The sequence below is a fragment of the Periplaneta americana genome, chromosome 16, assembly GCF_040183065.1.
Source record: "Periplaneta americana isolate PAMFEO1 chromosome 16, P.americana_PAMFEO1_priV1, whole genome shotgun sequence".
Lineage (NCBI taxonomy): Eukaryota > Metazoa > Arthropoda > Insecta > Blattodea > Blattidae > Periplaneta > Periplaneta americana.
Window position 1 is genome coordinate 7,454,010 of NC_091132.1, and position 19,000 is coordinate 7,473,009.

At 33.0% G+C, this 19,000-nt stretch overlaps 1 protein-coding gene across 2 annotated transcripts in view; it reads right to left on the reverse strand.

Moving 5' to 3' along the window:
* skd (mediator complex subunit skuld) overlaps positions 1-19,000 on the reverse strand; it is a 267,609-nt gene that overhangs the window by 55,590 nt on the left and 193,019 nt on the right. The window contains exons 7-8 of one of the 2 annotated variants that reach the window (XM_069812534.1): positions 16,425-16,622; positions 2,498-2,864 (exon numbers count right to left, since the gene is read on the reverse strand). In XM_069812534.1, the coding sequence (XP_069668635.1) occupies positions 2,498-2,864; positions 16,425-16,622 (565 nt within the window). The remainder of the gene's footprint in view (positions 1-2,497; positions 2,865-16,424; positions 16,623-19,000) is intronic. The other variant, XM_069812535.1, reaches the window with a different exon arrangement.

Genomic DNA, 19,000 nt, shown 5'->3' on the forward strand with positions numbered 1-19,000 from the left:
GCGAGTGTCCTGAAAGGTTTTCTGCAATGTAGGCCTACACAAATAAGTATTAAGATAAGAGTAAAACTATGAGCACAACATTCCTTTTAATTCACAGGCACTATTTAATGACAACATCCTAACTTTCTGTTACACTTCAAGTAATAAGGACACTCTTGGAATCACCAATTCTGATGATTCTGCTTGTATCATAAAATGAATTATAACTGTGGTAATGGTGCCTCAGTGTGTGAGATGGCTTACATCTAACTTTTTTGCCTCATTTTCCTGTCTATCACTTGTTTCAAGTGTAGTAATGGTGCCTAAGTGTGTATATGATGTCTTGTATCGCATTTTATGCCCATTTGACGTCACTTTCAACTATGGTGTACAAGTCTGCAAGATGTAGCATACCTACGTCCTAACCTCACATTTCAGTGTACCATTTCTTTCCACTGTAATATTAGTTCCAAAGCCAGATACCTATTGTATATAAAATAAAGGACATGCCTTTTCAAGACCTACCATCTGGGTGATTATAATCAGGGGTGGACAAATACCGAATGCCAGGACTTGATGGTATCTAAAAATCACTAACACACAATGTTAATAAAAGCAGTTGTAGAAAGAGGTTCGAGTGTGCATTTTAGATTAATATTATTATATTTTTTGTGCATTTCAAGGTAACTGTCACTATAAAACTTTCTTAAATTAATCGTCACTATACAGTTTTAGTGAAGAGCACAGAGCACTTCTGAGAGCATGTGTTTGAACTGTATAGATATTCAATATTGTTTAATATATCTCTTTTTTTTTTTTAATTATTAAAATGAGATCTGTAGTTATACTGTTACTATTATTTATATACTAAGGATTTAATATTATTAATAATAGTTATATGCCATGCATTATTTATTTTATATCAGTATATATATATATATATATATATATATATATATATATATATATATATATAAGGTCCTATATTAAATAACCAATTATTGATAAATAGATTTAACATACATATATATTTATATAAGTAATATATATACTAATAATTTAGATTTATATTAATATAAATCATATATATATATACACCTCTATCTTTCAACAATAATGCTGTATTATTTATAGATAATCTGTATTTTATATAAATTAATTATTATAATATAAATAACCCTATTTTTTAGTAAATTAGGTTATTTTATTTAAATAATTAATTTATATATAATATCTTATATTAATAAAAAATCGAATTACCGGCAAGTAATAGAAAATTCACCACAAACATCAATATAGAACCATTAAAAAAAATTCTCTAAAATACATAAAAAATAAAGTGCCTGAATAAAGAGTTATCGTGATAGGATAAATAAAGTAATATAAATTACCTTTATTACATTTAACAGAATTAAACTATTCCCTAAAATATCAAAAATTTTTGTGCACCAAACACCAAAATGTATTTAAAATTAATTATTATATTAGAAAAGTAAGCTAAATAAGCTAATGGGTTCATACCCCATTTATAGAGGAAATCCTCTCTTCTCTAATGACCAACAATTTAACAAAAATCCTCTTATTAACAACTCTAATAAGAGGTATATTAATTTCAATTTCATCTAATTCATGATTAGGGGCATGAATAGGATTAGAAATTAATTTATTATCATTTATTCCTCTAATATCAACTAATAAAAATGTTTACACAACAGAAGCATCAATAAAGTACTTTATTGTACAAGCTCTAGCATCATTAACTCTTCTATTTCTAATTATTAGAAAATCAATAATTGAAGAATTATATACATTTTCTAATAATTATTTATCATCAATAATTATTAATACACCCTTATTGTTAAAGGGTGGTGCTGCTCCATTCCATTGATGGTTTCCAAGTATTATATAAATATATCTTTATCAGGATCCCAAGAAACATGACAATAAAAAAATATGGGGCACTCGGCATCAATTTAAAAACTGAGCTTTGGTCTATATTTTTTCATTGCTCGTAACCATGTTATCTTTGTACAGTTTAAATCAATACAATTAAATCAAATTAAATATTATTATTGAAAATAAAGTACTTAAAGAATAAAATGAACAAAATGAATTGAAAATGTGTTCCTTACAAAATAGGTTCACCTGAGAATAGACTGTTATATATCAGTCACTTGTATACAATACTTTGTACCAAGAATACACATAATGAATTCTATCATTTTTTAAAGTTTAGGACCTTTTCATCAACACTTTTGAGTGGATCCACCCAAACCTCATCTAAATGTTCTGGGTAGTCAGCTAATGTGGGTTTGGGGATATGCCTAGCTTGAGAATTAGCACAATAGATTGTAACAGGTCGCAGTGCTGGGCCACAGTGCCCCCTCCATCTCAATTCCAATTCCATGGAATAGCTGAAGCTGTATAATTTAGAGAATTCAGCTGAGTCGGTAAACATGTACTGTGAAGAAGTGTCGGACACCCAAATGTAATATGCTCATTAGATTCATTGAATTACCTGATTGGATACTGATGAAACTGACTTAGGGCCGTTGAGATCAGAAGGAGTGGCAGCCGGCGTGACCTTGTCCTGAGATTCCAGAGGGGTGGCGGGTTGGGGCTGGCCAGCACCGCTGTTCGAGGTGGGTGGGTGTGGGCTGAGTGTGGGCATGGTGGGGTCTGCGGGGGGCACAGATGCAGGCTGAGAATGAGGATTCGGCAGTGGAGACGGAGCAGCAGAAGCAGGTGAGCCCACAGATGGAACTGGCACAGAATCCCCAAGACCACCTCCACCGTGCAGATTTGGCAGTGGATTGGGAGTCATGGATTGACCACGGGGATATGATGGGGGACCGCCAGGCGGAGTACGTGAACCTCCCATCAACCTGGTCAAACAACAAATTCCATATTAATGCACAATCACCAATAAATGCAGCAGTGACACAACTTACCTTTTATAATCAGAGTTCACAGTGGTATCTATATTCAGCATTTCAAGTATACAATAAAAAATGCTGAAACTTCTGCAGTTTATATTACAAATGCACACACATACACATGTATTTAAAACTACTTTTAAACACCTCGTACACGATCAAGTTTTCGTCAAATTCAATGCTTCACAAGACTTGCCAATACTTTACAAGTTTTATTGTCAAATCACTTACAATTCTTTAAAAGTCTTCGATTTTCTTGAAAGTAGATAAGAACATGTTCTAATCGATCAAATACTTCACAATTAATCTTTGAAGAAACTGATGAATGGGACTCGAAAATACTATAGTGTCAAGAACCACAAAAAGTATGGAATCCTGGCCGAGAAAACTTGTTCTAGTTAATTCAATTACATGAATAAATTAAATCCATGGCTGTATGTCGTGGATTCTATGGAATACCACGATAAAATAAAGTAATCTGCAAGGCAGATATCTCGATGTATTTTTTTTTAATTAAAAAGATTCTAACCTATAACCTAGATGAATACCAATCGTAAATATTTTGTTTTAAAGCAATATACAATCGTAATATTCTTCATTTCAGAGTACTGTACAGTTATGCAACACAAATATTGTTTTGCATAACCTAGTTATTACGCAAGGATTTACATATTTATATTGTAATATTCGGTAGATAGGCCTACACACTGTAGGTTATAATAAACTTGAATCACATGTTTTAAAATCTTGACAAATCTTTAGCAATATGAAACAGTCTCTGACAAGTCTTTTTCAATATTGATCAATCTTTGACAAGTTTTCTTCTAAGTATTGAATTGGAAGAAAAATTTGATCATATACAAGCAGCTTACAAAGTGGAATTCTATCCAGTGATATTAAACCATATATAATGAGTACTCCCACATTTACTGAAAATATTAATATTTAGTTATGTAAGATGCATAACAGCACAAAATGAGAATAATTTCACTCCTTTCACAAATATCTAAATGGTTAGTGTGAAGGAAGCATGCGATGACAGAAATCAAGTCTTTTTAATAAGTGTTTTGTTTCTTTTGCTATATAAAATGTTTACAAGTACACATGCAATCAGAAAGACGAAAACTAAAACGATGTAATACTAATCATCAGAATTAAAAACAACTATAGTTCTCAAATACCTTACTTTTAACAGAAACAATTCACAATGGTGAGAAGGAAAGGAAATCAAGTTATATACTCTGTTCACTCTTAGAATGGGTCCTAATGTAAACAAAACAAATTGTATCCCTCTACCAAAAACCAGACCAAAAATAAGTAACAATATCCCATTTAACACATTATAGGCGACTACTACTCTGTGAGTCTAGAATATGCCATTAGGAAAGTTCAGGATAACACAGAGGGTTTGGAATTGAACGGGTTACATCAGCTTCTTGTCTATGCAGATGACGTGAATATGTTAGGAGAAAATCCACAAACAATTAGGGAAAACGCGGAAATTCTCGTTGAAGCAAGTAGAGCGATAGGGTTGGAAGTAAATCCCAAAAAGACTAAGTATATGGTTATGTCTCGTGACCAGAATATTGTATGAAATGGAACTATAAAAATTGGAGATTTATCCTTCGAAGAGGTGGAAAAATTCAAATATGTTGGAGCAACAGTAACAAATCTAAATGATACTCGGGAGGAAATTAAACGCAGAATAAATATGGGAAATGCCTGTTATTATTCGGTTGAGAAGCTTTTGTCATCTAGTCTTCTGTCAAAAAGTCTGAAAGTTAGAATTTATAAAACAGTTATATTACCGGTTGTTCTGTATGGTTGTGAAACTTGGACTCTCACTTTGAGAGAGGAACAGAGATTAAGGGTGTTTGAGAATAAGGTTCTTAGGAAAATATTTGGGGCTAAGAGGGATGAAGTTACAGGAGAATGGAGAACGTTACACAACGCAGAGCTGCACGCATTGTATACTTCATCTGACATAATTAGGAACATAAAATCCAGACGTTTGAGATGGGCAGGACATGTAGCAGGTATGGGCGAATCCAGAAATGCATATAGAGTGTTAGTTGGGAGGCCGGAGGGAAAAAGACCTTTGGGGAGGCCGAGACATAGATGGGAAGATAATATTAAAATTGATTTGAGGGAGGTAGGATATGATGGTAGAGACTGGATTAATCTTGCTCAGGATAGGGACCAATGGCGGGCTTATGTGAGGGCGGCAATGAACCTACGGGTTCCTTAAAAGCCAATAAGTAAGTAAGTAAGTAAGTAAGTACTACTCTGTGAGTACAACGTCTTGCGTCACTGGCACAAACTTAATGTTTATATTAGAACCCAAACCTGGAGCAGACAGACTAGTTAAGCTTTACTCCTAGAAGTTGTTGAATAAATCAGACTACGACACAGTGTTTGCATTTCTACTCCATGCATGACACTTCCAGCCAGAATATTTTATAGAAGAACTTGGACCAGAGTTATTACACACCATCACCTTAAATTCACCCTCTGCAATTCATTTTATGTATTATATGGTGTTTAAAGGGACTTCTGACAACTTCATTTAATTTATCATATTCCATAGGCCTTACATCAGCACTGAAGTTTTAAGATGTGAAACAAGTTATGAGTAACATATTTTTTCTTTTTCTGCGAGATGAGGTGGGGTGAGACTGAGTATTTGCCATAGATTACCTGACATTTGCCCTCATGAATGAAGTTTCCCACGTTTTAGTAGAAGATAGTGCTAATTTTCTTTACATTTTTCAGATCTCATTATTAGATTTCTTGACATATCTTTTTTAACTGCAACTTTCTGAAATATCTTTTCTCGTATATCAAGCAATGACGACAATTTTAGGGATTTGAGTGTTACTTGTTCTACATTATTTCATTTACAATCCTGGGTGTTGTTTAGAGGACATGGTGCATATTGTGACATGGACAATAAAAGATTTTCACAAAACAGTATTGGAAATTAGAGAATCACGAGGAAAATTATTTAACTCCCTCTTTGTCAATAACATGTCCTATGCCATAGTGTCGTGGTCTGAGGAATCATGCCTGAATTCACGTTACTATATGCATGCTGACTCGAATTCTCATGAAATTTCAGCCAATGTTTGGGATAGGTGCCCCCCAGCATTGTATAAATTTGGGGACCTATGATAGTTATAATGGCAGGAGGGATCATCATGCTAACTACATGACACATCCGTTCTGCCGTTGAGGCATGTAGACGTGAGACCAGCAGCTGGCTGGTTGGCCTTGCCTCTTCATGGGCTGTCACGTCACTAACTACTGTCAATGTCATAGTGCCTCTGATTCGTTGGCTACAATAACTATAGATTGACAAATCGAACTGAAACCCTGACCGAGTTACTACGTGAGCGCTGGCTGTCTTTAGGAGGAGCAAGTGAGAAAGCACGGGGGAAGGGAGAGAGCACTATGCACTATGTACTTGCAGGTCCACTCACAGTTTGTCAAACCTGCTAACAAAAGCATTAAAAGGTTGACTAGTTGCCTGCAATGCTAGCATAATGGAACCGACAGTCGAGGTAAAAATGAAAAATCCGTTATTGTGGTAATACTGGAGAGTGGTTCTTCTATTGGTCGCGATGCCCACACATACCCTCTCAGATATTTACGTGGTGATTGGTGACTGAATGACGAGGAGCGAGGGAGAGAGAAGAAAGAAAGAGAGAGATTCCAGAAGTTGGCGTGTTTTACGGGGTTTCACTTGAAGTTGTCAAACTATATGTCCTATCTTAAATCCTTGTCCTAGCCATGCAACTAATATCGTTTATACAATACAATCACCCACAATGTATAAGAGAGGCTTTCCCTTTGCAATATTTACATATTTCATTACAGCCTCAAAAATATATATTTATTATACCTATGAACTAAGACAATGATCCAATACAATTTCGTATTTTGGAGATTCCCTAGTTTACGTTATCTACAAATTCGATGATAAGTGATGTCAAGAAATGAGTTGAAGTAGGTGGAAAAGAGAGAGCTTGTCATAAATATTTCATATGCAATGAAGTTTCTTGTGAAACGTTAATTTATATAAATGACCCAATTCAGACAGTTCTCCACGCTTACCATACTTGAACTATGCTCCATTTAGCATCCTGTATAGGATCTATACCTTTATTTCAATGAAATCAATAAAAATAAAAATATTAATAATAACCAAGCAAACAGTGCCATGGATCTGCAAACATAGTATAATTTCTTAATAATTGCTCTGGCTAAGCGTGTTAGTTTCAACAGTCTTATCACCAACCATGAGAAATATATTAACCAATATCATTACAAAACATATACCAGCAAAAGTAAAGTGCACAAAGTGCTTGTGCACAAGCAATGACACTTTCAAAATTTGTAAACATTTATTAATACTGCTGATTTCAGAATTTTCTTTCTGTAGAAACAGAGAGCAAAAAGAACAACGAAACAAAGGGAATGAATATAGCGTTTCAAAGAAAAATCAAATAGGCCTAATTAAAGAAAGTGTTTCAGTGAGCAAAAAATATAGAGTAAAGATGGAAAAAGAGAGGAGAAAAAGAAAATTAAGGAATTAAATGAAGAGAGAGTAAAATAAGAAGCATTATGAACAAAATGAATCCTTATTTCTAGAATATTGAGAGGTCAATTTATTCCAGTTCATCTCAGAAAGAGGGACTTCTATTTTTCAAATGAAGGAACAATATAACACAGCAATTCTCAATTTGTGATTCATGGACCACTTCAAGGTGTGTTTTCAAACGGTATTTTAACTAAGCTGAACTTTATCACATTCTCTGATTTTTATCAGCTTGCTGGAAAAAATATATATATATATATTTTTTTTTTTCAGACTTTGAGACATAGAATTTAAGAGGAACGACTTCGCCTGAAGGACTTTTGTTGTCTTGAAAATATTGTGTACCTATCCGATATTTTTAGCTTTTTAAATTCTAATCTTCAGGGTCCAACTTTAACTGTATTCACCATTTTGAATAAGACTGAGGCAATGATAAAAGAAATTAAACTTCTGGTCTCACTGAGTTAACAATTCATTCAATTCATTTCCCCACTCCCACTGACTTTCTAGCAACACATGATGATGAATTCTTGTTCTATATTTTTGGAAATATAAAAGAACATCTCCATTGATTGGTATTAAAATTAAGGGAATATCATTTCTGTAATGAAAAAAAACAACTATATGAAAAATTTATAATTGGTGGCAAATAATCGTTCCCTATATAAAAAAAAAAAGGATGAGAGGCTGCTAGAATTATCTTCTGATTCGAACTTAAAAATATTGTTTCCTACAACGTTCCTGCTGCAGTCTTGGTGCATGCACCGCCCATATATATCCCAATGTTTCCCTAATTCTAATGCAATACTTAATGCATACTAGTATTTCTGCTCTGGCCTTCTTGAAGAACAAGTACAGAAGTATATAGGTAGACTTGTCACTAGAGTATCTACAACTGAGTCAGACTTCACAAAGTGAAATAAATCATCCCACTGATAACCTTATGGTAAATCAACAAAACTGGTTCACTTTTCACAGCAAAGACATCAACCATCCTAACGACAACCTTACAGGAAGTCTAAAAGCTGGTTTCACTTTTCACAGTAAAGACATGATATAATGTAAAATAACTCTGTAAGTATTTTCAGATTATATTCAAAAGCAAAACTGAAATTTAGTATCACTATCAATTTATTATTATACAGGTTTAATTCACTACATTATGCAAAAGTTTAATGAGTATAACAAAATTACCAGCCTAAATTGTACAAAACATTTTTTGGGGTCTGCCAAAATGACATGAGATTCACGGGGCTATTACACCCAAAAGCATGAGAACCCCTGATATAACATATTCCAGATACAAACAATAATTACAATTTACCTTTTTCATTTATAAACAATTAATGTGTAATAACTTGTATTATGTATATAACAAATTTCACTCGACTAAGTTACAAAATAAAGGTTGTACAATACTGAATGTCTTTCACCTGTGTGTGTGTGTGTGTGGGGGGGGGGGGGGGAAGTACTGAAAGATCCAGACAGTAAATGCACACACAATTTAGACTCTAGCTGTAGCATGAAACTGAATGTGATTTAAAGGTGAAACCTAAAGACCTGTGATAAAGCAGAGAACTGCCCTGCTCAATGTTATTTTCAAAAGAAAGTTGAAGTCATGTTACTGCCAAATTCTACAAAGAAAACATTAGATATATTATAATGTGAATCAGAAAGTTCTGGGTGTTATAAAATATACCCACGTTTATTCATAATGCTTCTTCAATAATTGTCCACCATTTATAGATCTTCAACCATACCCCTTACACCTGTAACCGTCACTCCCCTCCATGCTTGAGATAAGTATAATACAATATTATTACCTCTCACAAGTTCACCAGCAGAAACCTCCATCAAACACTTTGTGTCCCTCGGGTCATGCAGTTAATTAAAATAGGTATTTTCTAAAGACAAAGTCACAACCGATTTAAAATGATTTCAATGAGATGCAATCCAAACAAAGAGAAATTAATACAAAACCAAAGAATTCCTACATTTTATATACATAACAAAACCTCATACATACTCTACATAGACGCACATTCAATCAAGGAACACAAAGTGTATTAGAAATATGTTACAAACATGCGCACAATACATCTAAACAGTGGAAAGTTAGAGTGGCAGCTGAACAGAAAGGCAACTACAGAAACAGGGAAGTATTCCCATGACCCCAAGCTAAAATAACAAATTCCAAATAATGTTTTTGATTCCAGACACATGATATTACCTGTTTTAAAACATACACACATATTTATATAATTTAGTGCACCTTATGACACATGATTTTCGAAGTAGTCAACATATGTACCTAATATATTCCAAATTCGAGTTTGATTTTTGAATAATCATTTATCTATGTTGTAACATGATACGACAGTATAATTAGAAACATATAAGATTATTATTACTATTTAATACGAGAAAAATTCGTACCGGCACCGAGAATCGAACCCAGGACCTCTCAGCTCTGTGCGCTGAGTGCTCTTTCCAACTGAGCTATGCCGGGACACGATCCACGGCGCCGGCCAAACCCCTCTCGTTGGCGGGACCTCATACATAATGAATATATATAAGAATATAATTTATTTTCTTAAATGGTACTTTTAGTACCCCCCCCCCCCCCCCAATAGAGGTATCAGTCTGAATTCTGTTAGGTCAATACAGTGCCAGTATATAGTCGAAGCTTTCAAACTGTTGTTGGTAAATACCATAAAACTTGTGAAGTTAACGACCCTACAACAGGACTGCTTGTTTAAGATGTCTCCACTTTCAAAAAATTAGTATATTCTAATTCGATTATACAGTTGAGCTCCTATTATCATTGTCTTTTACTGCCATTGTTTTTACTAACAGCTGTTACCTGTTTAACATCACTAAATTCTGTTATTGTCAAAATTCTACTAATTATTGTTTTTGCTAGATCATGTACTGGTACATATTTCCTGGATAACTAACATTCGCACAAACTCGAGCATCCAGTCAGGAGCCCAGATGTTTTTTTTTAATTTTGTGAGTCATACAACCACACCTGGACTTCGGGGATTTAGAGCTTTCACAACTAACACAGAAGAATCTAATCATAGCTATCAGTGAAGTTCAATGACTGTTTGCAGCTAGAGTAGTGATTTTATTTTACGCAAAATGGCTCCAAAAATTCTACAAATGTGACTCAGCAAAGAGATTTACAAGTGTTAATTCTTTACAAGCTATATTAAATATTATCAGTGGTTTTGAGACAGGTAAACCCATGCATGTAAAAAAAAAAATCACGGAGTAAAAAGACAAATATAAAAACTTTTGTAACATGAACAACAACTTTCCAACAATGTGGCCTCCGCGATCTCCAGATTTCAATCCGGCCGACTTTTGGTTGTGGATTACTTTAAAGAACGAGTTTTCCTGACATATCCAACAACAATACTGCAACTGAAAGATGCCATCTCGCAAGAAATTTCCAATATTCCAAGACATTATCTGCAAAATGTTGTGCATGGTGAAGCAGACAGAATGCTGTACTTTGAACAAGAGAACTGCGGACATCTTCCCAATGTTTTGTAAACTCCGTTGTTTGGCCAACACTGTGATGTTTTTGTTTTTTTCCCTATCTCAAATATTATAATATTTAAAGCGGTTTAATGTTTGAACTGACTTTTGAAATACCCTATATTTTAATTACATTTCTTTTAAAATATCTACAAACTGAAACTCTTGCAAGTAAACAATTGGAGTGTTTGGAAGGTTTTGAAAGAAATGTTGAAATTATTAACGCAAAAACTTGATTTTCTGTAAACTTGTTTTCATCAAGTATTGACATCTCTTAAAAAACTGATCACCTGTTAAAACTGTGTCCCAGTTTCAACAAAACCAAGATGGTCAACACGACAAGTTACATTACAAAATATGCTCTCCAAAGAGTTCACATATTAAAATATTGGACAGTGAAATGAAACTTGTCTAGGTATACATGAAAATGATGTTTATTACAGGTTTAGAAAAAGAAAGTTCTAGTATGTAAAAATAATTATTTTCCATACATATAATTTAAAGAAATTTAAATTGTGCAGAATGATATAGCTGTCTGACTTTCACTGTGGCACTGACTACAGTTTCATAGGACTTACATCGTGACCAGTTTCTAATCTAAATAATTCTGAAATAGCTTTCGTAGTTGTGATATTATTGGTTTTCTATAGCTTCTGATGTTAATGTATTTCTTCTCAAGTAGAAATTGCTTATTCTCTTGTCATGTGAATGTTCTGTTTTAATTCGAAGTCTTTTTTCTATAATTATTTGTTATTCTGGCTTTTGTATTATATTTGTGTCCTTTTTTTTGTGAAACCATGTGCTTGTTCATTCTCATATAGTCCAATGTGAAAGGGGAGCCATTGTATAATTATTGTTTTGCCCAGTAAAGTTAATATTTTATACATGCTTCTAATTTTTCTATGGTTTCTGTATTTATAGCTTCTATTGATGATTTTGAGTTCACCAGTGTAACTATTTTATTTTTTATGGTTAATTGATACTAGAGATGTTTTAAAGCTGTGGCAATTGCTTGGAGTTCTGCTTCGAAGATAGTTGATCTTGGGCCAAGTGCTAGATATTGTGCAAATATTTCACTGTAAATTCCTGCTTCTCCTTCCTTGGGTTCTGTTACAGATTCATCATGGAGACTAATCCACTTTCTTTCGGATATCTGATATTTATAGTCTTAAGTGATTTCTAAAGTAGTAAGCCTTGTCTATCTTCATTCTTGGATACACCCCTTTAACATTTTTATAATCACTGATGAACTGTTAAGTTATTGAACAAATAATAACTGCTTCACTATATTAATATTATAAATTTCGGTGTTATGTTATCTGATGGACTAGTTTCGAATTGTTTGCATCATCTTCTGAATACTAGTATATCCGTAATTTTGAGACCTTTCCTATTCATTTTTATATTTATGTAACCTATTGGGTTTATAGGTCTCTGAATTTTTCCTCTATTTTAGTGTTTTGTCAGCAACACTTCTGCTTTGGTTTTGATTTTTTTTTTTTTTTTTCAGTTTACTATCACCATGTTTTTCTTGGAACCATGTATGATTTTATTTATTAGTGACCAATTTTTCGTACAGTTGCACTGTCTGTAGTTGAATAAGAAAATCCCATATGGCAAAATTTTGTGTAGGACATTTTAAAATAAGCCTATACATTTTATTTATATTTTTTATGTAATAACAATTCGTGATAATGATGAGGATTGTCTAAATGATTCTTTTGCAATCATCTTGTGGATCATGGCAGAAGCTGGTTGTACAGTTGCAGACAGTATGTGTTAAGTTTGACACACTGTTCTACTATTTCAGCATGGCAGTGTTACGAGAACTGTTGCATTCTCTCTAGCATTCCTGATCTTATTCAGATGATGTACTATACTGTATGCTATGAATGCAAGACATGAATTTCTGTAGAATAAAAATTCGTTATACTAATATGTTTTATCTGGTCAGTCTAAATTTTTCCATATTTTATGGAAAAGATTGATGTATATGGTGTTTGTTTGTCTCAGTATATTAATATATATAGCAACTGTCAAGTACAATTAAACACTAATGACTGTTCTGTGGGTCTCCCACAGGGAATACTTTCTCATAATTCCCCCACCCACTCTAGTGTTTTCAGCCAAAAATTTCCAGGAAAAAAAGGGAGGGAATTACGCAATATTATACAGTAGTTTATAAACTAAGAATGTGTGTATCTTACATTACTTACTTAAATAAATTGTTTGTCACATGAGAAAGAAAAACTGATTTAAAAATCTTATCAATATCAGTTTTAAGTATTAATCAAGCTTCTAATACATTCGTCCTTTTTAATTTTCGTAACAATAATTCTAAGTATTGGAAATTAGTCATTTAAGCCCAAGTAAAACTTAAAATACTCTTACAGTCATGAGTACGAACATGTGACTTAGATGTACATAGATAAATGCTAGTTAATTCTCAGCTTCATGAACGTATTTTCAACAGGTAAATACATTTTTAACCAAGAATTTATAAGGAATGTACCAGTATCATAAGACAAATCACATTTCTTAATGTCAAACACACAAAAGGGTAACGCAGCAAATATCTGATGTCATTGCTTAACAGCACTCAACAAAAGAAAGCAACAGACATAAATAATTACGCAAAAACATGACACTCATACAAGATGATGCTGGAGTTCTTTTGCCCTGATATTTGAGTACAATATGTTAATAATACTGTATACAAGAGTCAGTCAAACTTTTACGGAACCACGTATATGGACTCTAATTCAGTGTATGGAAAAAAATTGACGCACCATTATCATTTTTCTTTTTCCTTCTTAGCTTTCATTGATTCTTTACTTGAAATTCTTTTTTTTTCTTCTGTAAACTGCCTTTGTTTGTGTATTTGTTTGCCTTTTTTTCTTACTCTTTTAGCTCTCATCTTCTCTTTGTTCTTGTATTGTTTTGTATGCTTTGTCTAATGGCAGCCTCTAATTTGAGGAAGCTAATAAAATAAAATAAAATAAAATATGCTATTGCAGTTACTTCGGTAATATTATATTCCTATGCTATATTCCAGGTTTTTATACATGCAATTTGAAGTTGAACTTTTAATATCTGTGTTATTTAAATTTTATGCATGGTGTGTCAATCAAAATGCTTCATTTCTCACCAGCTTATATTAAAATTGAAACTAATAATATTCAATGTGATTTATAGCCATTTTCAAACTTCTGGTGAGATTTTGCACATTCTTCCGATTTTTCCTTGCTCTATGTCATGTGGGGGGAGGAATACGTAGGTAATGGTGGAGGTGTGTTTGCAATTAGTAGTGTTGTGTTGAAAAGTGTGTGTGTTCTGAAATTCAGTTGAGTGTTGAGGATATGTTGTGCATGTGTTTTTGTGTGCCTATATATTTCGTTTTGTTCTAGCGTGTTTAATTTTTGGTTTCTGGGTTCAACTGAATTTCAGAACACACCCCCTAGTCGACACAGCACTACCAATGCAAACACACCCCCATCACTACCTACACATCCTCCCCCCTTCATATGAAGAAACCGGAAGAATGCGCAAACCTCACTGAAGTTTGAAAATTACGACAAATCGCTAAGCACTATATTAAGTTTCATGAATTAATACAGTGAAGTATAAAAGTTGTTAATTTAACAAGTTTTAATTATCATTAATGATATACGCGTGTTAAAAGTGTGTAATCCAAAAATGAATCAAATTAAAGCTTGTAGGGACACTTGAATTTCCAAGAGAATAAAAATATTAAATTTAAAATTATGGTAATAAAAAATAATAAGACAAATAAGGACATTGAATATCGCTGGTGGACAAGCAGAACAAATTAAGTAAAAAATATTACTTCAGAGAAAAAGGCGTTTTTGTTATGACAAAACTGAATTCACAAAATATTATTAATTTTAGTATGTTACTTTACTATAAGTGCTTTTCATTTTCCAATTCTAAGTTTATACACATACATTATGTACAAATATGGAATTAGAATTTGGAGCGAGTCTTGATGAGAGTCCACCTGTATGTGGGCAAAAGTTTTGCACGATTGTCCACAAGCAGCACATGTACAGGGGCTCTTTACTGCACACGCACAGTGTGTTGTAAGTGAAACTTATACAATAAGGAAACTCCACATTTTATTTCCATATCTGTACATTATATACGCCTCATCTCTGGAATTCGTTACCTAATGTAGTCAGTTATTGCCAGATTTTATAACAATTCAAAATTAAAATGGAAAATTTTTTCTTAATTATGGTTTTTAGGTATTGATAAAAGTGTTGATTTGTGTTTTTTACTCTAGATTAAAATTGCAAGTTTCTTGTTTATGTTCGTTAATTAGTTAGGATATAATTAATTACGATACTTAAACACACATTTAAAGTTTGTGTGATTGTAAGTGTGTATATTTTTGTGTGGCTTTATTTTGTTTATAGTGTGATTGTTTTATTTCTATTTTTATATTTGTATTTCTGGTGGTGTGGAAGAGAAGGCCTGATGGTCGTAACTACACCAGAATGAATGAATGGATAAAAGTCATAGATGTTTTGTGAATTTTATGTTTTAATAAAGTATAACAATATTAAATAAATAAATAAATAAATAAATAAATAAATAAATAAATAAATAAATAAATAAATAATCACTTTAAAATAGACAACATGCAACAGTTCGTGAATTCAACTTTTTCTTTGTCTCTCTCAGTAGCAGAATGAAGTATCAGAAAATGAGTCACAACAATGTTTCAATTCATGACACGCAAAGATTCTGCAACTAATTTTCTTCAAATGTGAAAAATAGAATTAATACATTAAAGTAAAACCTACCATTCAGCATCTTGCTTTTACAGGTGTGACCCAGTTACAATTTTATTTGTAAAACAATTTCTAATATGTATTTGAATATGAGATTGGTAAGCAATTTTGAATTTTTAAGAATATTCAAATACGAGTATTGCAATAGTATTGTAAAATCTTTGTTAATGTATGTAATTTTTGCTTGCAATAATAAACAATCTTATTATATCTTAATAAATAAATAAATAAGAAAACAGCTTCAATGATATCTGTATGGATTCAAGTAAATGAGAATATATTCTACGCAATGAAGGACACACACGCACACGCATAATTCCACACAACTACACAGACACACATCCAAGTTTCTACTTCTTAGTTTACCTTCACAGAATAAAAATAATATAATGCTACTAGAGGAGTGAATATTTTAAAACAGGTAGTCGTCAGTCATGTGCAAAAATGCATGGAGAGGTGGGTCCCAACACAGGGAGAGCAAGTAATGCCAACATTACAGCAATAGTTAGTCCTCGAGTTATGCCACTGATCAGGTGATGGAGCCATACGAACCTCGAGAGCGGCCCTGCCACCTCAACAGCCCAAGCCCCTTCATCAGCTACAGGTGATCGCCGGTGGAATGGCATCACACCCCCTCGCCCGGACCCACGGCTACCCTTCTCGCTTTTCTCACCCTTCAGTGTTTTCACACCCCCGATACTATTTACTCCTCCCTTGTTCTGAGCCATATGTTTTGCACCTTTCTTACACCTGAAAGTTTGGAAGCACTGTGTGTCACACTTCTGTTTCAAGTGTTATGACTGAGCCTCAGTTTTGGCAGAGATATTCCTAATGACTACAGGAGTTCATTCTACATTCACTGTGTACAACACAAAGCAATCATCAAATATGCACCCAACATTAAAGTAGAACTACAGGAGGAACGCATATACAAACTCCCAATCACAGAAGAGACTCACTTCGAATAATTATGTTATGCTTAGAAGATACGCGATTTCAGGTTTCCATGGTAACTTAATAGGGGAGAAGACTTAGGTGTTTTCGACTATGTGTTGAGATACACAGTAAAACTTTTCTTTTATACATTTGGAACTTATGCGTTTTTCACACTTAAACATTTTTTCCAAGATTCCAGCAAAGTTTCTATACTTTTCATGTTAATTTATTTGGAATATACATTTTTCTTTTATTCGATTTTTACACTTATCCAGGGCCGCCCATACCATAAACATCTGTCAGGGCATCCTCCTCACTCGCCAATATTTTAATGAATGTTGTTGTTGTTGTTTTCTAATGCCAGGCGTTTGACAATAAAGTCATTTGACCTCTTGCACTCCAATATTTTTCAAAGATATTATCATGGCCAGCCACTGAAGCACAGATTTTGAGGTGTTCCGAATCCATTTTAATGAATGTTGAAATTCTATAATTTAAATACAGTACTAAGACAAGCTACAGACATTTTATTACAATGTTTGGCAACTCTGCTTTTACTGAAATTGAAATATTACTTTGGCAAGATGTAATTTTATAAACTAATCCAGGCATACTTTAGTGGAAACATTATAAATATGTTTAAAAATAATGCAGATATAACTAAGTCAGTGTAATGTAACTGGTAGTATCCTAACTGAAATATCATATTTATAGAGGCTACTTCAGTCTTAGGCCCTTAATAGTAGTCTACTTCTTAAAACTTGTTGAAACCATAATTACTATTTCAATAATATATGATTGATAGAATTCTTCTTTCACATAAAAAAAAAAATTGTGAATATTTGTCTTCCTCCCCCTAAAAACATCTGAAAATCGAGTCAGAGTCACCCCACTCGAGTGGTGCCAGTCCCTCCCTATGGGTGGCCCCGCTCATACGATTGTATTTCATTGTTAAGATGCAGCCCATTTTGGAATTCGTGGAAATTCCAAGCTACCCATGTTTGCCTCCAATAATCTTGTGTCCTTCAATCACAGCCAAACATTTCGTTAACACATCATGATGTAACTGAACAAATTATGGAATAGTTACCACAATTTGAGGACACAGTTTATTCCTTAGGAGCAAGCAGTCCAAAATAACTGACTTTTTTTGTTTTGTAAATAACCTCATTTTATTAATTTATGGTATTTCTGATGTTATTTAATGTCATTTCAGTTATACATTTTTCTCATTTAGCCTTTTTATCTTCAGATCCCATAAAAACGTATAAATGAAGTTTTACTGTAATTTCTATGACATTTCTGAACTCTTACTCAGAAACGTAGAAAAACTCATACTTCAACACATGGTTAAAAAAAAAAAAAACTTAAAAATTTTCTCAAATAGCAAATTTTATTACTGATTATTTAAAGTGCTATTCCAGATACATTATGCATTAAAAGTTGCGTTTATATTTATAGTAAGAAGACTGCTACAATGGGGAGATTAGCCATAGGAAATACACTTCGTGTAAAGAGAGTTTGTATATGCTTATCCATTACACTAATTTAGGAAAAGTAACAGAACTGATAATTAATTTTTAAAAGTCTACATATAATTACAGAATAGGTAGTCTTTCTATATGCATGCTGTGCTAACATGAGAAAATTTACAAAGAAAGAATGCACTAAAAATATACCAGGAAATGGCTACCAGAAGAGTAATCATGTTTTTATATACAAGCCAATGGCTAATAAAATATATATTGAAGCAATAATCTTGCTAGGACAAGCTCATTTTGCACAAAAATGAAATGACAACATTATCATTCTTGTAGGCCAAGACATCAATATAGCATATATTCAAAATGCAAACATGCTGTATTATATTATTACAGTTGGAACTTCATCATTAAGCCAGTGTGACACAGATAATACCTGTCAGAAGTGAAAGAACCCCAATATGTGAATCTTGTTAAAATAAGGGATTGCTGCAGCAACTACTGGCTAATGTAAACATCAAAACAAAACAGCAGTAATTTCATTAGTAACTGCACATTTCATTAAAATTAATTAACTTTCCCTTATTTTGATTCAAAATACACATTTGCAAAGAGCAGAATTGCTTATAGTTATTACAAATATACAGAAAATGCAAGAATCTTATTAAAAAAGTTAAATCAAAGTAGTCACCTGCCACTGTAATACATAAA